Raw genomic sequence first — 16,838 nt, forward strand, 5'->3', positions numbered from 1 at the left:
AGATTGACTTAAAGGCTTTATTGTGAAAATAACTTTAAAGATTAAAATGTGACTAATAATATCCAGAACAATTAAGTGTAATGGCAACAATTGATTGAAATGACACATCATGCTCTAGGCTGTAGGTCTGGATCCTTAATTAATCCTATGTAAAGACATCGTTAGTCAAACACGAAAAAGAAAGCCAGTGAAGGTGTTTTACTTTTTGTGAACATTTGGAACACATTGCGGTTCTGACCGCTCATGGCTGTCTGGTGGTATTTGCAGTAGATCCACAGGATGAAGCAGAGAGAAAAGAGCAACGGTTGGCCATTATAGCTGACCACCTTGGCTTCAGCTGGACGGGTGAGTGACACCTCATCACAGCGATGAAGCGCTCAAGCTCAATGCATAGTTGGCAGGCCCTCAAGATACACCAGATGTATCTTCAAATATTCACGATTGTTACTGTGTCATCTTCTCACCAACAGAGTTAGCACAGGAGCTTGACTTCAGTGAGGAGAGGATCAATGAGATAAGAACTGGAAACCCCAACTCACTTCAAGACCAAAGCCATGCTCTTCTGAAAGTCTGGACAGAGAGGGAGGGAAATCTCGCCACGGGTCAGTGTTTAGTTCCTGTAGTTGGTACACATTTCTCAGAATTATTGCTTTTTACTGTGAAAGTGAAACTTTGATTCTGTTTGAACAGAAGCAACACTTATCAAAAGACTGACAAAGATCAATCGAATGGATATTGTTCACCTTATTGAAAGCAGGACGTCTGAAGAAGAAACCTCACATACGTATGCAGAAATCGAGTGGACCATAGCACAGGACCATAGTGAAGGTGCACAAGCTAACCAAATACTTTGAGTATACAATAATAAAACAGAAAACTGGAAGATTCATGGACACGATTAGGTGATGTCTTCTAGTTACTAGAGGTTTACTAGAATCTAGTAAACTTGTGATATGACCGTGAGCTGTTGGCTGTTGAGAGGTTCTAAGGCTTCCTGTCCTGTGTGCCCGATCAGGTTTCTCTGCTCTTCATGAAGACATGGACAGCCCCAGGATCAGTAAGCGTACAGAGGCTGCAAAAACGAGTCCACGCTCAGGACAACAGGTTCCCATAGTGTCAGCAGAAGACCTTTCATCCAGTTTGTCATCCCTTCACGAGACAACAGGACGACCGGTGACAGACTCCACAGCAGCAGGCCTTCTTAGAAATGTCCACAAAGACAAGCCACAAAAAGAGATGGAAACAACACAGTGAGTTACTCTGAATGCTTCGTTTAATGTCACCCCATCCACATTATCGAGTTGTTTATTGACAGCTGTGCACATGCTCTGCAAAAGTTTAAAAGCGGTTTGCTAAGATGCTTCCTTTATTACCACCTTTTAGTGATTGTTTTGACACAGATTTGCAAACTTAATTCGGTTTTTACTGCTATGCATTAAATATTGTCGGTTTAATTTCCTTAAACTTGTGAAATATATTCTTTTACAGTAATATGAGCGACTAGGCCGATGCTGGGTTATTTTGGTCATTTGTCTCAGCACTGCATTTCTACATTTTCTTTTCTTTGCAGCTTATCACAAAGAACATATGAGGAAATGACAGACTTGGTACACACTGGCAGTTTTAAACAAGTAAGTCCTTTCTTCACATTGTACTGCACCTCTCCCTATAACCTCCGATCCCATGTGCTACACCCTATGTACAAAGGGGCACCCAAGTTATGTGCCCCAACGTCCACCTTCCCCACTTTTGAACGATGTGACCATGAAGGGGCTGCTGAGGATGAGGGGGCCGAGGGAGGAGAGGATTGGAGCTTAGAGTGTCTGCAAAGACCCTACTCTGGAGACAAAGCTCATCATTTGTCACCATTGCCTTGGGCAGAGACATCTGACAGTTCTCAGACGGGTGTATGCGAAAGTCGACCGTTGTCAATGGCTGATTTTGGAGACAGTTTGATTGAGTGTGAGCAAGTGGAGCAAGACTTTCAGAAACTGTTGATGGAACTTACAGAAAGTGATGAAGAACTACGCCTTACACAACAACATACTGGTGAAAAAATGCTTCCCACTCAACCGACTACTGCACTCCCTTCTTATCCCCTCAATGTGATGACAGAATGCACCCAAGCAAAACAAATGGCCCCAAAACACATGGATGACGTTTCATGCCGACTTTATAAGGTCCTGTATGGATGCGATGTTGAGATTGTGGATTCAGATAGTGAGGATGTGTCTTTATTACCTACAACTTACTCCCCTGATTACACAAAGCAAGAAGTCAGGAACGATGAGGTTCATGCAGGTGACGGGCAAACAAAGGCTGATAAAGACATTTCAGAGTTTGTGGTGCAGAGTGATGTGCACCACACTTCTTATGCAGGCAGTCTTGATGTGAAATTCATGAGTAGCATGAATGAAACCCAAAATACAAATCAGCCTTTAGCTGGTCATCCTGATGATGAGGATAATTTTGAAAAGATGCTGTCGCTCGGACAGAATGTACCTGAAAATGAGAACAAACCAGCAACACCAATGGAGTTAGTATCTGAATATGTTGACAACTGGGTTATCATTTCACTTTCTGGTACTGAGGAAAGACCGCTTTCTCCAGAGTCGGTAACCGAATACAGGCCAATGTCTCCAGACTCAGCAATGTTAGATATTAGATCGTACTCCCCTGAGTCTGTGGCATTAAATGAAGACTTGTCCATAGACTCTCCCATACCACAATATATATCATGTGTGAATTATCCTGTTACCATTAATTACCACTCATCATCATCATCATCAGAATCTATGCTGTCAGATACAGAGTATGAGGCTATGCCATTGCTTTTTGAGAAAAGAGCAGTATCTCCTGATTCTCTTGGCTCCGTTAGTGATAACGAGCAGCTGTTGGTGATTCAAACAGCAGTTAGTGTAGAAGAGGGAACTGTTGAAATGCCTGAAACAGCAGCTTATGAAAGTGCTGATGTAGAGAATGAGTTTTTGGTATTTTCACCTCGTCAGGACAAATCTTCATCTTTAACACAACATCCTATACCAGTCTGTGGTTTAGCTTTTGATGCAGACCACTGCAAGCTCATGTCTCAAATCTGTGACCCACAGTATGTAGGGGTGGCAAACTGCCACTTTTATAGAACCAGGCCGCAATCTTCTCTAGCTGATTCAGAAGATCCTGTTGAAGATAAAGCTGCTGATTTACCATCACGTCATTCTGAAACAAAATGTAGACCAGTAGCGCCAGAAGAGGTATTGCTTGAAGACATGTTTAGATCGGATTCCTCCCACTCACTGAGGATCTTTCAGGCTAGTTCTGTTACAACTACAATGGAAAGATCCTCATCACCTGATTCACTCTGCTCTGATCTAGAATACGGGTCTGTGTCTCTGGAACTATTATTCTCTGAAAACAGAGCTTCATCTCCAGATTCTATTGATGAAGACAGGCCGCATTCACCTGAGTCACCCATCCCAGAGTTTAATGTAGCTTTGTCAGAAGGTTATGTTACCGCTACAATGGAAAGGTCCTCATCACCTGATTCACTCTGCTCTGATCTAGAATACGGGTCTGTGTCTCTGGAACAATTATTCTCTGAAAACAGAGCTTCATCTCCAGATTCTGTTGATGAAGACATGGCTCTTACATCTGAGTCACCCATCCCAGAGTTTAAACTAGCTTTGTCAGAAGGTTGTGTTACAGCTACAATGGAAAGATCCTCATCACCTGATTCACTCTGCTCTGATCTAGAATACGGGTCTGTGTCTCTGGAACAATTATTCTCTGAAAACAGAGCTTCATCTCCAGATTCTGTTGATGAAGACATGGCTCTTACATCTGAGTCACCCATCCCAGAGTTTAAACTAGCTTTGTCAGAAGGTTATGTTACAGCTACAATGGAAAGATCCTCATCACCTGATTCACTCTGCTCTGATCTAGAATACGCATCTGTGTCTCTGGAACAATTATTCTCTGAAAACAGAGCTTCATCTCCAGATTCTGTTGATGAAGACATGGCTCTTACATCTGAGTCACCCATCCCAGAGTTTAAACTAGCTTTGTCAGAAGGTTATGTTACAGCTACAATGGAAAGGTCCTCATCACCTGATTCACGCTGCTCTGATCTAGAATACGAGTCTGTGTCTCTGGAATCATTATTCTCTGAAAACAGAGCTTCATCTCCAGATTCTGTTGATGAAGACATGGCTCTTACATCTGAGTCACCCATCCCAGAGTTTAAAGTAGCTTTGTCAGAAGGTTATGTTACAGCTACAATGGAAAGGTCCTCATCACCTGATTCACTCTGCTCTGATCTAGAATACGAGTCTGTGTCTCTGGAATCATTATTCTCTGAAAACAGAGCTTCATCTCCAGATTCTGTTAATGAAGACATGGCTCTTACATCTGAGTCACCCATCCCAGAGTTTAAAGTAGCTTTGTCAGAAGGTTATGTTACAGCTACAATGGAAAGATCCTCATCACCTGATTCTCTCTGCTCTGATCTAGAATACGAGTCTGTGTCTCTGGAATCATTATTCTCTGAAAACAGAGCTTCATCTCCAGATTCTGTTGATGAAGACAGGCCGCATTCACCTGAGTCACCCATCCCAGAGTTTAAAGTAGCTTTGTCAGAAGGTTATGTTACAGCTACAATGGAAAGATCCTCATCACCTGATTCACTCTGCTCTGATCTAGAATACGGGTCTGTGTCTCTGGAACAATTATTCTCTGAAAACAGAGCTTCATCTCCAGATTCTGTTGATGAAGACATGGCTCTTACACCTGAGTCACCCATCCCAGAGTTTAAACTAGCTTTGTCGCAAGGTTATGTTACAGCTACAATGGAAAGATCCTCATCACCTGATTCACTCTGCTCTGATCTAGAATACGGGTCTGTGTCTCTGGAACAGTTATTCTCTGAAAACAGAGCTTCATCTCCAGATTCTGTTGATGAAGACATGGCTCTTACATCTGAGTCACCCATCCCAGAGTTTAAACTAGCTTTGTCAGAAGGTTATGTTACAGCTACAATGGAAAGGTCCTCATCACCTGATTCACTCTGCTCTGATCTAGAATACGTGTCTGTGTCTCTGGAACAATTATTCTCTGAAAACAGAGCTTCATCTCCAGATTCTGTTGATGAAGACATGGCTCTTACACCTGAGTCACCCATCCCAGAGTTTAAAGTAGCTTTGTCAGAAGCTTATGTTACAACTACAATGGAAAGGTCCTCATCACCTGATTCACTCTGCTCTGATCTAGAATACGGGTCTGTGTCTCTGGAATCATTATTCTCTGAAAACAGAGCTTCATCTCCAGATTCTGTTGATGAAGACAGGCCGCATTCACCTGAGTCACCCATCCCAGAGTTTAAAGTAGCTTTGTCAGAAGGTTATGTTACAGCTATAATGGAAAGATCCTCATCACCTGATTCTCTCCGCTCTGATCTAGAATATGAGTCTGTGTCTCTGGAACAATTATTCTCTGAAAACAGAGCTTCATCTCCAGATTCTGTTGATGAAGACATGCCGCATTCACCTGAGTCACCCATCCCAGAGTTTAAAGTAGCTTTGTCAGAAGGTTATGTTACAGCTACAATGGAAAGATCCTCATCACCTGATTCTCTCCGCTCTGATCTAGAATATGAGTCTGTGTCTCTGGAACAATTATTCTCTGAATACAGAGCTTCATCTCCAGATTCTGTTGATGAAGACAGGCCGCATTCACCTGAGTCACCCATCCCAGAGTTTAAAGTAGCTTTGTCAGAAGGTTATGTTACAGCTACAATGGAAAGGTCCTCATCACCTGATTCTCTCTGCTCTGATCTAGAATACGGATCTGTGTCTCTGGAACAATTATTCTCTGAAAACAGAGCTTCATCTCCAGATTCTGTTGATGAAGACAGGCCGCATTCACCCGAGTCACCCATCCCAGAGTTTAAACTAGCTTTGTCAGAAGGTTATGTTACAAATACAATGGAAAGATCCTCATCACCTGATTCTCTCTGCTCTGATCTAGAATACGGGTCTGTATCTCTGGAACAATTATTCTCTGAAAACAGAGCTTCATCTCCAGATTCTGTTGATGAAGACATGGCTCTTACATCTGAGTCACCCATCCCAGAGTTCAAACTAGCTTTGTCAGAAGGTTATGTTACAGCTACAATGGAAAGGTCCTCATCACCTGATTCACTCTGCTCTGATCTAGAATACGGGTCTGTGTCTCTGGAATCATTATTCTCTGAAAACAGAGCTTCATCTCCAGATTCTGTTGATGAAGACAGGACGCATTCACCTGAGTCACCCATCCCAGAGTTTAAAGTAGCTGTGTCAGAAGGTTATGTTACAGCTACAATGGAAAGATCCTCATCACCTGATTCACTCTGCTCTGATCTAGAATACGGGTCTGTGTCTCTGGAACAATTATTCTCTGAAAACAGAGCTTCATCTCCAGATTCTGTTGATGAAGACAGGCCGCATTCACCTGAGTCACCCATCCCAGAGTTTAAACTAGCTTTGTCAGAAGGTTATGTTACAAATACAATGGAAAGATCCTCATCACCTGATTCTCTCTGCTCTGATCTAGAATACGGGTCTGTATCTCTGGAACAATTATTCTCTGAAAACAGAGCTTCATCTCCAGATTCTGTTGATGAAGACATGGCTCTTACATCTGAGTCACCCATCCCAGAGTTCAAACTAGCTTTGTCAGAAGGTTATGTTACAGCTACAATGGAAAGGTCCTCATCACCTGATTCACTCTGCTCTGATCTAGAATACGGGTCTGTGTCTCTGGAATCATTATTCTCTGAAAACAGAGCTTCATCTCCAGATTCTGTTGATGAAGACAGGACGCATTCACCTGAGTCACCCATCCCAGAGTTTAAACTAGCTTTGTCAGAAGCTTATGTTACAGCTACAATGGAAAGGTCCTCATCACCTGATTCACTCTGCTCTGATCTAGAATACGGGTCTGTGTCTCTGGAATCATTATTCTCTGAAAACAGAGCTTCATCTCCAGATTCTGTTGATGAAGACAGGACGCATTCACCTGAGTCACCCATCCCAGAGTTCAAACTAGCTGTGTCAGAAGGTTATGTTACAGCTACAATGGAAAGATCCTCATCACCTGATTCTCTCTGCTCTGATCTAGAATACGGGTCTGTGTCTCTGGAACAATTATTTTCTGAAAACAGAGCTTCATCTCCAGATTCTGTTGATGAAGACATGGCTCTTACATCTGAGTCACCCATCCCAGAGTTTAAAGTAGCTGTGTCAGAAGGTTATGTTACAGCTACAATGGAAAGATCCTCATCACCTGATTCACTCTGCTCTGATCTAGAATACGGGTCTGTATCTCTGGAACAGTTATTCTCTGAACACAGAGCTTCATCTCCAGATTCTGTTAATGAAGACACGCCGCTATGTGCCATTACAGCTACTCTTGGAAAACCCTTATCACCCGTTTCTCTTTCGTCAAGGAATGAGTACTCAGCTCTCTCATTTTGCTCTGCAGTTCGACCTTCATCTCTTTATTCTGAAATTTCTGGAGAAGACAGTGGTTACTTTCCAACACCGACATTTGAAACAGGTCTTACTGAATCAATTTCAATTACTGATCATAAATTACTACTTTCTAAGTCAGTAATTTCAAATTCTGAGCTTCAACAATCAAGTGTAGACATAACTGAACAGACACCCAAATCTCCTGAATCAGGAATCACAGAGTTTACAGAGACTGCTGGTAGTGGTAAGTCCTTAAAGAAGGTTAAAGTGCCCATCTATAAACTTGTTTATGGTGCTGAATTTTGGAAGCTAAGTTCTCAAATACATGATCTTCACTATGTCGGACAGACAAGTAAAACTGGGTTTTTTGAGTATGCTGGAACAAAAACGGAGTATGTTCTGGAGGATTCAGAGGACAGACCACTGTCACCTGATTCAGAAAACAGGTCTTTATTGCTGGTGGAAATTACAGATTCTCCAGATTCTTTGAAAGGCATCTGCTCGGATTCCCCAGTTCCTCTTATTTCCCCTTACTTTTCTAACATTTCAGAGTGTCACTCATCTTTACCAGAATCAGCTGTGTCAACCAATGGATCAGACCACAATAAAAGGAGGCCTTTATCACATGTTTCTGTAATATCTGCAGATGGAAGTGCTCCATTTTTACCTGATTCACCCTTACAAGACTTCAGACCTGTTGTACCTGAATTGCACACAGCTGCCTTTGGATATAGGTCCTCCAAACCAGAGTCATTGCTTTCACATACTGAATATGGCTTCTCAACTTCAGTGGTCTTTACAGATGAGAGAACAGACTCAGCTTCCAATCTTGAAGACAAGATGTCAGCAGCCGATGAAACATTTAGGGCACACCAGATGATATGTCAGCTGTATGATCCTCATTATGTAGGAGAAGGTTTTGTAAACAGAGCTGAAATAGTTGATGATACTGGGACCAATCTAGAATGTATTCAACTCGATTCAGATGTGGAAGAGAAGGAATTTTCTGCTTTATCTTTTGAACCTTCAGTTTCATCAGAGTTTAGTCCTGCTGAGTCCTGCATCCTTGGCAGTCCAGGGTCTTTCAATTCAGAAACTGCATTGCGGCCACTTTCACCAGAGTCAGTCATGGAATATAGGCCCATGTCACCTGAAGACTTAGTGACAGAAATAAGAAGATGGTCTCCTGACTCAAGGGCATCCATTAATGAGTTTAGGCCTCTATCTCCAGACTCTCCTCTACCACCACCATTCAACCCAGATATAGAAGAAGGTGTGTTAGTTTTTGGGAGCAGGTCATCATCACCTATATTTCTCATGCTGGACAATGACTTAGAAGTTTTGGACATAGAATTTGTTGAGGCGAAGAGGGGATCACTTACACCAGATTCTGAAAATGAATTTAGGACACTTTCCCCTGATTCACCTATACCTGAATTCAAACATTTTATATTTCACCCCCCAAGTGTTTCGAATGCTGAATGCAGGTCCAGTTCAACTGAATCTGTTTGTTTTTCTGATTTAGAATTTGAAGAGGGTCGATTTGTATCAATGGCAGATGAACGCCGACTTCCATCGCCTGATTCAGGCTTATCTAGAGACGAAAGTCAAACTCAATCACCAGATTCATCTGAACCTCAGGTCATGTCAGGAGTAGTTGAACGTTACCCATCGTTTGTTGAGTTTAGATCAACAGTTATGTCTGATGTTAAGTATTCATCTTTAGCTAACCGCTTACTTGATACTGAAGATAGGCCGGTTGTTGTAGAATCATTAGAATCAGAAACTGAAGAGAAACCTTTGACCTTTGACTCTACATCAGAGCATAGCATTTCCTCACCTGTATCACTAATGGCAAATGTCACATCATCTTCTCCTGAATCAAGTGGCTCTCTAAACAAATCAGGTCATTTACCAATTTCCACTCTTTCTTGTGTCGATGCCAGTGGTCACAGGTCGTCATCACCTGAATCGGTAACTTCAGAAATAGAATATGCTCCTTTGATTTCACAGATGTTTGATGTTAAGGACAGACCAGAGTCCTGCCAATCAGATGTGTCTGACCTCAGATGTTTGTCTCCTGACTCTCCACTACCCCAGTACACCACCATGTTAGAAGTCAAATACCGGCCCTTATCACCCATATCAGTATATTCAGATGAAGATTCAGAGAGAGATTTGTGTGCCACGGGGCTTTTTAAGGACAGAGCCGAATCTTCTGAATCAGCTGCATCAGAGTTTAAACTTTTACTAGACTCACCAATTCCTGGATTTAGACCAGATCTAGAACCATCGATATCATATACAGACTTCAGGTCTTGTTCACCTAAATCTGTGTTATCTGATTTTGAAACAGAGTTATATTCTCTGGTCCCAGAAGGCCAGCATTCATCTCCAGAATCCTTACCATCTGTGAGCAAATACACAAGTCTTTCTCCTGATTCCCCTGTACCTGACTTCAGACGGGGTTTGCCAGAAACTAATGTTGAGTTCAAAGCTCACGGGTCATCGTCACTTGAATCAGTGGCTTCAGAAACAGAATATGCTCCTCTGATTTTACAGATGTTTGAGGACAGGGCAGAATCTCCTGATTCAACTCAGTCAGAAGATCATTTTAAACCCCTTTCACCTGACTCACCCATTCGGTTACCTCGTGAGTCTCACAGTGCTTTAAGGTCCATGCACCCTGAGTCAGTGCTTTCAGACCTAAAAACAGACCTCCCAACACTTGGTAAACCACTTTCTCCTGAATCTCTATCACCAGATAAACTTTCGCCTGATTCACCTGTACCTGACTTTGTGAAAACACTGTTTAGAGTACCCAAAAATGTCTTTGCACAAAGATCGGCATCTCATGAGTCAACATGTTCGGACGATGAATATATTTTTATAAGTTTAAGCTCACTAGCTCATGACATGAGATGCTCTTCACCTGGCTCGGTAGCTTCTGGAGATGAGTACCAAGTGCAGTCACCAGACTCGCCAATACCCGATTACACACCAGGAATGCCAGAACGTGTCATTGTAAATGTTGGGTATCGCTCATCCTCTCCTGAATCCATCGAATCCGATGTCGAGTACGCTGTGAGGGACTTTCTGATGTCCACAATTTTCTGTGTTGAGTACAGACCAGATTCTCCTGAATCAGTAGAATCAGAAACAGAAGAAAGGCCGCTCTCTGTTGAATCTATACCAGAATACAGACCCATGTCTCCTGGGTCATTAGTGCTACTTGGAAACATTAGATCAGTATCTCCAGAATCTACTCGGTCATTGGATGAACACAAGAAGCTTTCTCCAGACTCACCTCTCCCTTGGTTTGCACAAAATGTTTTTGAGGCTCCAGCAGCAGGAACACTTTATGGGAGCTCATCCTCTGAATCATTATCATCATTATTTTCAGATCTGGACTGTGATCGGACATATTCTCCATTTAATGCAAACATCACTACCAAGAGAGCATTGTCAGCGCAGTCCGAAAGATCATTTGACGAACTCCTGGGATCTGAATCACCAGTGCCCGACTTCACAAAGACTTCTGTGGAAACTTTCACGTGTGTGAGAAACATGTCACCATTAGACTTTTCAGATTCTGACAGTTTATCCCAGGCTTCAGCTCCATTCTGTATGGAAGAAAGAACAACATCACCTGAATCTTTAGTATTAGATACGGAGGAAACACTTGCATCCAGATCATCTTTAAAGGAATCAAAAGACCCACCTGACCCTAAAGAATCACTAATGATGGTAACTGAGTATAATCTCGCTGATGAAGCTGAACGATGGAGTCCAAGTTCTCAAGCAAGTCATCTTCAGTGTGCCAGAGAAACTTTGCATAGTAAAGAAAGGTTTACAGAGTTTGTTGACGAGAGAAGTGAAACAGATATAAACAAGCAAGACGTGACGGTCACACGACCACATTCAGAGGAGGCAGACTCACTTCCACCTATGACTGAACACATTTTCTCTTCGCGAGCACTTCCATACAGACAGGGAAAGTCTATATTTGAATTGCCTGAGGCAGAAACACAGGATGAAGATTCACCAGAATCCTCCAATGCAGTCGTGTTAGACGTAAGAGCACCAGGACCTGTGACATCAGTCAGTCAGTTCAGACCGCTTTCACCAGATTCTCCAGTACCAGAACTTACTGTGGCATTGTCAGAGTGTGTAAGGTTTCCCAGATCATCATCGTCGTCACCTTTAGCGTTGGGTTCAGATCATACGCCACTGAATGTAGACTTTGACTTTGTAGAATTCAGACCATCATCTGTGGAAGTTCCACGGTTTGATGATCAAAACGAGACAGACAGGCCACTATCCTCTGAGTCCTCTGAATACATACCTGTGTCATTCGAATCTGCCGTACACATGGCTGACAAAAGAGCCTCATCTCCAGAATCAATGCCAGAGTTCAATGAGAACAGGCCGCTGTCTCCAGACTCTCCCATCCCTCAGTTTACAGAGTCGTTGGAGGCTTACAGCACAATTTGTGAGTCATCAACTGAATCACAGAGTTCAGACTCAGAGTACGAGTTGATTGTCAAATCATCAAAAGTTGCTGGTAGTGACAGACCATCCTCACCTGAATCTGTGTCGTCTCTCGGTGAGTCTGAACAACTGTTACCTGACTCACCGGTACCTGAATTTATGAGAATATTGTCATCTTATTTTATGAATGCCACTCCAGTAGATAGATCATCTTCTCCGGTTTCTTTGGCATCAGACTCTGAGTTTGTGGCCTTGCCTGTTGATTGTTGGATTAATGATATTTCGCGACCTTTGAGCCCTGAAGCTGCGGAATCAGAGGAGGAATTAGACTCTGATCCACCTTCATCGTTACTTATCAAAAGCCCAATAGCGATGTCGCCGTTAGTAATTCAAATTGGGGATAAGTCTGGTGAAGAACGTCCTAAGTGGCAAGAAATGAAAGAATTACAACCAGAATTTGGGTCATACAAAGAATGGATGGAGCCCGGATCCGAGGTTGGAAGCTTCTCAACTTCCCAAACCACCGTCTGTGAGGAAGACTCACATGTTAACGATGGTGAAGGAAAGCAGAAGAAGACCCAGCCTGCTAGTGGTGATGATCTAAAGACCAAGCTAGCCTCTCAAAGGGTAAGACTGAAAGCATGAAATCCAGCCGAGAGTAGCTAGTTTTGATTAACCTTTTATGTCACTTGGACATAAAAAAGTGTAACTCTGTGTGACGAACTAACAACAACATGGATTAATGCTGGGATGAGTCGTGAGCTACTAATTATTCCCTTCAGTTCATTTGATGACAGACGGTTGCACTTTTTGCAGTCTGTTGGACGTTTCTAAGCAGTAAGCCTATTTCCCTGAACTCAGACTAAACTTGTTGTTTTTGTGGATTAAAAAAGGCTTTGTCTGCATGGTTAAAGCTCACCCTCTGGTGTTCTTAGTTAGCTACTGAGATAATGTTGAAATTTCACTTCCAGGCTCCTGAGACACCAAAGGAAAGGTTTCAAACAGTCGATGACACACAGCTTCAGTCTGCCACAACAATAACACAGCAGAGCAGCAACATAGGTGTGCTCTTTGGTGAAGACGAGCCGATGGCGTCAGTCCCTCTACAGCTGCCTGAACACAGCACATACACAACTCACAGAGCTGTTACTCCAATTCTGCCTTCACGTGAGAAGGCTTCGTTTGCATCCCACAGGTGCTCTGAGTGGGCAGCACGATCTAGTGAGCACTTTCCACCCTCGCCAGCTCCTGATCGAGATCAGGCAATGCTTCAAGAACATCTGAGAGCTCCTGACTGTAGCCATGTGTCCTCGAATGACAGGAGCCTCCTGTTGTCAGTGTCAGCTAAGCTTGAGAGCCAAGCTCTGACTAAGAGAGAGTCTGAAACCCTTGGAGACACCGAAGACTCTTCACCAGACTTTGAGAAGGTCCTCACAGGAACCAGAGAGAAACAAGCGTCCGAATCTGAATTAGGTAAACCGAATGTCCCAGTAAAGCAGCACTTCTCTGAATCTCCACAGCACTCTGATTCAGATACGGAGTTCTTCGACTGCAGACAAGCCTTCTCTGACTTTTCTGAACCAGAAGATGTGATTTCCTATCATATCTCTGAACCGCCTTCACCAGTACCTGGGAGTAGTCTTGGCCTGCAGCGCGCTACTCAAGCAAACCAGCTCTTCTTGCGGGCAGAAGATAGAAATCTCTTCTCTACCAGTGAAAGTCTTCCTGAATTTGCTTATGATGTAGAGTATCAGACAGACAGTGGGCTCCCCGTGCTGGAGGAGCTGCCTTCCAGAGATCAGGCAGAATACTGTGACGATGATGACTTCCTGGGACGGGTAAGGTTGAGCATGAGCACGGTGCTGTCTGGTTAAAGCTGATTGCTGTGGACCTGCATTCCTAAATCAAGAGAAGCAAGCAGGCTGTACTTTGGAGACTAAAACTGAAAAGGCTTTTGTGTGCATAAATATTAGAAATATTGTCATAACACAAACACGTCTTCCTCACACCAGTGTGCTGTTTGGGTTTGTTTGTTTGCAGTATCTCAAACTGTTGATGAAATGCACGAGCTGCTGTAAGGAATCTTTAACAGAGACATTTGCACCTGTTTGATTTCTGCCTGTTGTAGTTCATCCCACTAATATGTACTGATAATTGCCCCTTAAATATATGCAAAAAGAAGCTATGAAGGATACATTTTGTTTATGCACAGCTCTCTTAAGGTAAAGACTTGAGTTCTGGTCTTTGGACTCCAGCTCGAGTCTTTTATTTTTAGCCGTTCTGTTGCAGATTTGTTTGAGTACTTCAGACCCCCCCTTTGTTCTTCAGTAGTGGTAGAGTCTTCGGTACAGGTGGCCTTACATTTGACTCTGGGATTCAGGACTTCATGGTGAACTCACTGACTGCACGTGCCCAGGCCAAGTGCAGCTCATCGCCTCTAACTCTGCTAACAATGTTTCCACTTTGACTTGTTTGGACGTCAGATTGATGGACAGCAACGATTTCTGGCCAACAATCTGGGCAGTTCATTGCTGAGTTCATTGCTTGTGTTGATGCACACCTGAATGCTGTCGACTTCTGCTCACATGCATTTGATTAGCAGAACCTGCTGCTGCTACTCACCCTCTGAATCCCTGTGGAGGCAGTAACAGTGGACTCACAGCATTGCACAGACCTGTGGCTGTAGAAGTCAAGAGAAAAGAAGCAGTGGCTGATTGTAGACCCATGCTATGTTGACCCATGCTGGTTATGTGCAGGAGATAGCTGAGGAGCTAGGGATGCTGTCCTCTGATAGCTCAGAGGAGGATGTACTGACCACCAGGGTGGTCCGACGCAGAGTAATCATCCAGGTAAACGAGCATGACTGCGTGACTGTGCAGTGCGCCTCATGTTGAAGGTTTAGGTGCTCCTTTTCAGATTAATCCTGTGTAACACACTCGGCTCAAATTCATTTGCCTCTAATGCAGAACGTCATCAGAGAGTCAGCTAGAAACGTTGGTCCTTTCCAATTTCACTGATTTTAGATTCACATTTTTGGGTTTTTTGCTTGTTTTTTAAAAATAAATTTGTATTTCTACACTTTGTTCTACACGTGTTGTCGTGTCACCATTAGGTTTATTTTTCTTTTGTTACTGAAAGTGATCATTGTGCATTGAAAAAGGAAAGCTGTGTATAACCTGTTTGGACCCACAATGACGCTGTTTTCAGACGGACTTACAGAGATATGTTGGAGCTGACTGTTATTAATTACCGTTGGATTGATTGTGTTCTTTGACGTCTGTAGATTGTGCGTAATGTGAGTGAAGGTGTGAACCAACAGCAGGCGTTTTGTGTCTTTGCAGGCCGATAACCTGCCAGACATCCCCCTGCAGACCCTGACAGAAGAGAAGTACACCGATGAAGATGGCAACATGGTAGTGAAGAAAGTGAGGAAGACTCAACATCAGCATTACACTTCAAACCTGGTCCTTCATACAGAAAACCTTTACAGTCACTTTCCTCTCCAACAGGTCACGCGGAGGGTCATTCGTAAGTATGTGTCTCCAGACGGCATGGAAACACAGGAAGTGACCATCGAGGGCTCTCACCAGGAGTCGGTCCAGATAGAGGAGGGCGATGCTGTTTCAAGGGTGGTGAAGAGAACTGTGCTCCATAGTGGAGGCGACCAGAGGGAGGTGAGAGCCTCTGACGTCTCCTACTGTTGCTTTGTGTTTTATATCCGGTCATGAGGAGAGTTATTTTAACCCTAGAAGCAATAAACACCTGATCGAGCTTTACAGACAAGATGTTTCTCGTTTGAATGAAGCTGCAGAAATGAATGAAGGCAGTCATATTTAATGTGCACACTGAAGGACACACCGTCATCTAACAGGATTCCTCACACTGCAAAGTCAAAGCCATCCTGAGTAAATCCAGCTAACTGTAGGCACGTCTTTGCTGTCGTTCAGTCCACAGTAACCATGACATCGTATTTCCTTCCCAGCTGACCTTCTCAGAGTCCCCGGCTCTGAGCGCTGCCACGGCGTCAGAGTTTGAAGTGGAGCCAGTGCAGGGCAGAAAGGTCAGCAAGGTTGTCAAGACAACCGTGGTGCGAGGCGAGAGGATGGAGAAGCACACAGGAGACCCGTCGCTGGCTGCAGACCTGCCTTCAGCCAGAGAGGACTTTGAGAAGGTCAGTAAGAGTTCAGCTCGTGGATATTTGTCTTTAGATGCTTCGAGGATGAAAGGACACTCTGCGGGACGAGCTTTCCAACATCTGATCTGTGTTTCCTCATCTTCCCCTCCAGGCTATGAGTTATGCTGGAGCATTTGGAAAAGTGCTAATGCCGCATATAGTAGAGAAAGAGCTTGTGCAGGATGACGGCTCTGTGGTTAAAAGGTTGGGCTGCATGAGAGTGTGTAGACCTCACTAAGTGTTAGAGCCTGAGCGTGCTGTGTGACGACTCTGTGCTAACCTTTATTGTCTCTGAGAAAACAGACACGTGCACACGTTATTTATACTTTTGTTGTTTTCATCAGAGCCTGAGCGTGCTGCAGTGTTGCCAACTTAGCGACTTTGTCGCTATATTTAGCGAGTTTTCAGAAAAGCGATATGCGCTTTCACGTCTTTTTTTAGCGACTTTTTTTCTAAAAAAAAGTCGCTAAAAAAAGACGTGAAAGCGCATATCGCTTTTACTCTCAGCAAGCAGCGGGTGCTGTAACGCAGTCAGTTCTTCTTTTACTCTTATGCTGTTTTGTGGATCACAAGGTTTAAAACTACTAATAAACACACACAAAGTAACTCCACCAGAGTGCCTATTTCGGGTCACTTTTGCCGGTCCAAGCCCGGATAAAGGAGCAGGG

The 16,838-nt window shown here is 43.5% G+C and overlaps 1 protein-coding gene across 4 annotated transcripts in view; it reads left to right on the top strand.

The window, feature by feature from the left end:
* Positions 1 to 16,838, top strand: part of ank2b (ankyrin 2b, neuronal) — a 113,774-nt gene that overhangs the window by 94,077 nt on the left and 2,859 nt on the right. For 3 of the 4 annotated variants that reach the window (XM_087838046.1, XM_087838047.1, XM_087838048.1), the window contains 11 exons: positions 268 to 345; positions 471 to 602; positions 691 to 828; positions 1,016 to 1,250; positions 1,571 to 12,623; positions 12,968 to 13,834; positions 14,753 to 14,845; positions 15,338 to 15,421; positions 15,506 to 15,670; positions 15,979 to 16,167; positions 16,283 to 16,374. In XM_087838046.1, coding sequence (XP_087694172.1) covers positions 268 to 345; positions 471 to 602; positions 691 to 828; positions 1,016 to 1,250; positions 1,571 to 12,623; positions 12,968 to 13,834; positions 14,753 to 14,845; positions 15,338 to 15,421; positions 15,506 to 15,670; positions 15,979 to 16,167; positions 16,283 to 16,374 — 13,126 coding nt within the window. The remainder of the gene's footprint in view (positions 1 to 267; positions 346 to 470; positions 603 to 690; positions 829 to 1,015; positions 1,251 to 1,570; positions 12,624 to 12,967; positions 13,835 to 14,752; positions 14,846 to 15,337; positions 15,422 to 15,505; positions 15,671 to 15,978; positions 16,168 to 16,282; positions 16,375 to 16,838) is intronic. The other variant, XM_087838049.1, reaches the window with a different exon arrangement.

The sequence above is a fragment of the Neolamprologus brichardi genome, chromosome 3 (assembly GCF_056152115.1).
Source record: "Neolamprologus brichardi isolate AB-2024 chromosome 3, ASM5615211v1, whole genome shotgun sequence".
Lineage (NCBI taxonomy): Eukaryota > Metazoa > Chordata > Actinopteri > Cichliformes > Cichlidae > Neolamprologus > Neolamprologus brichardi.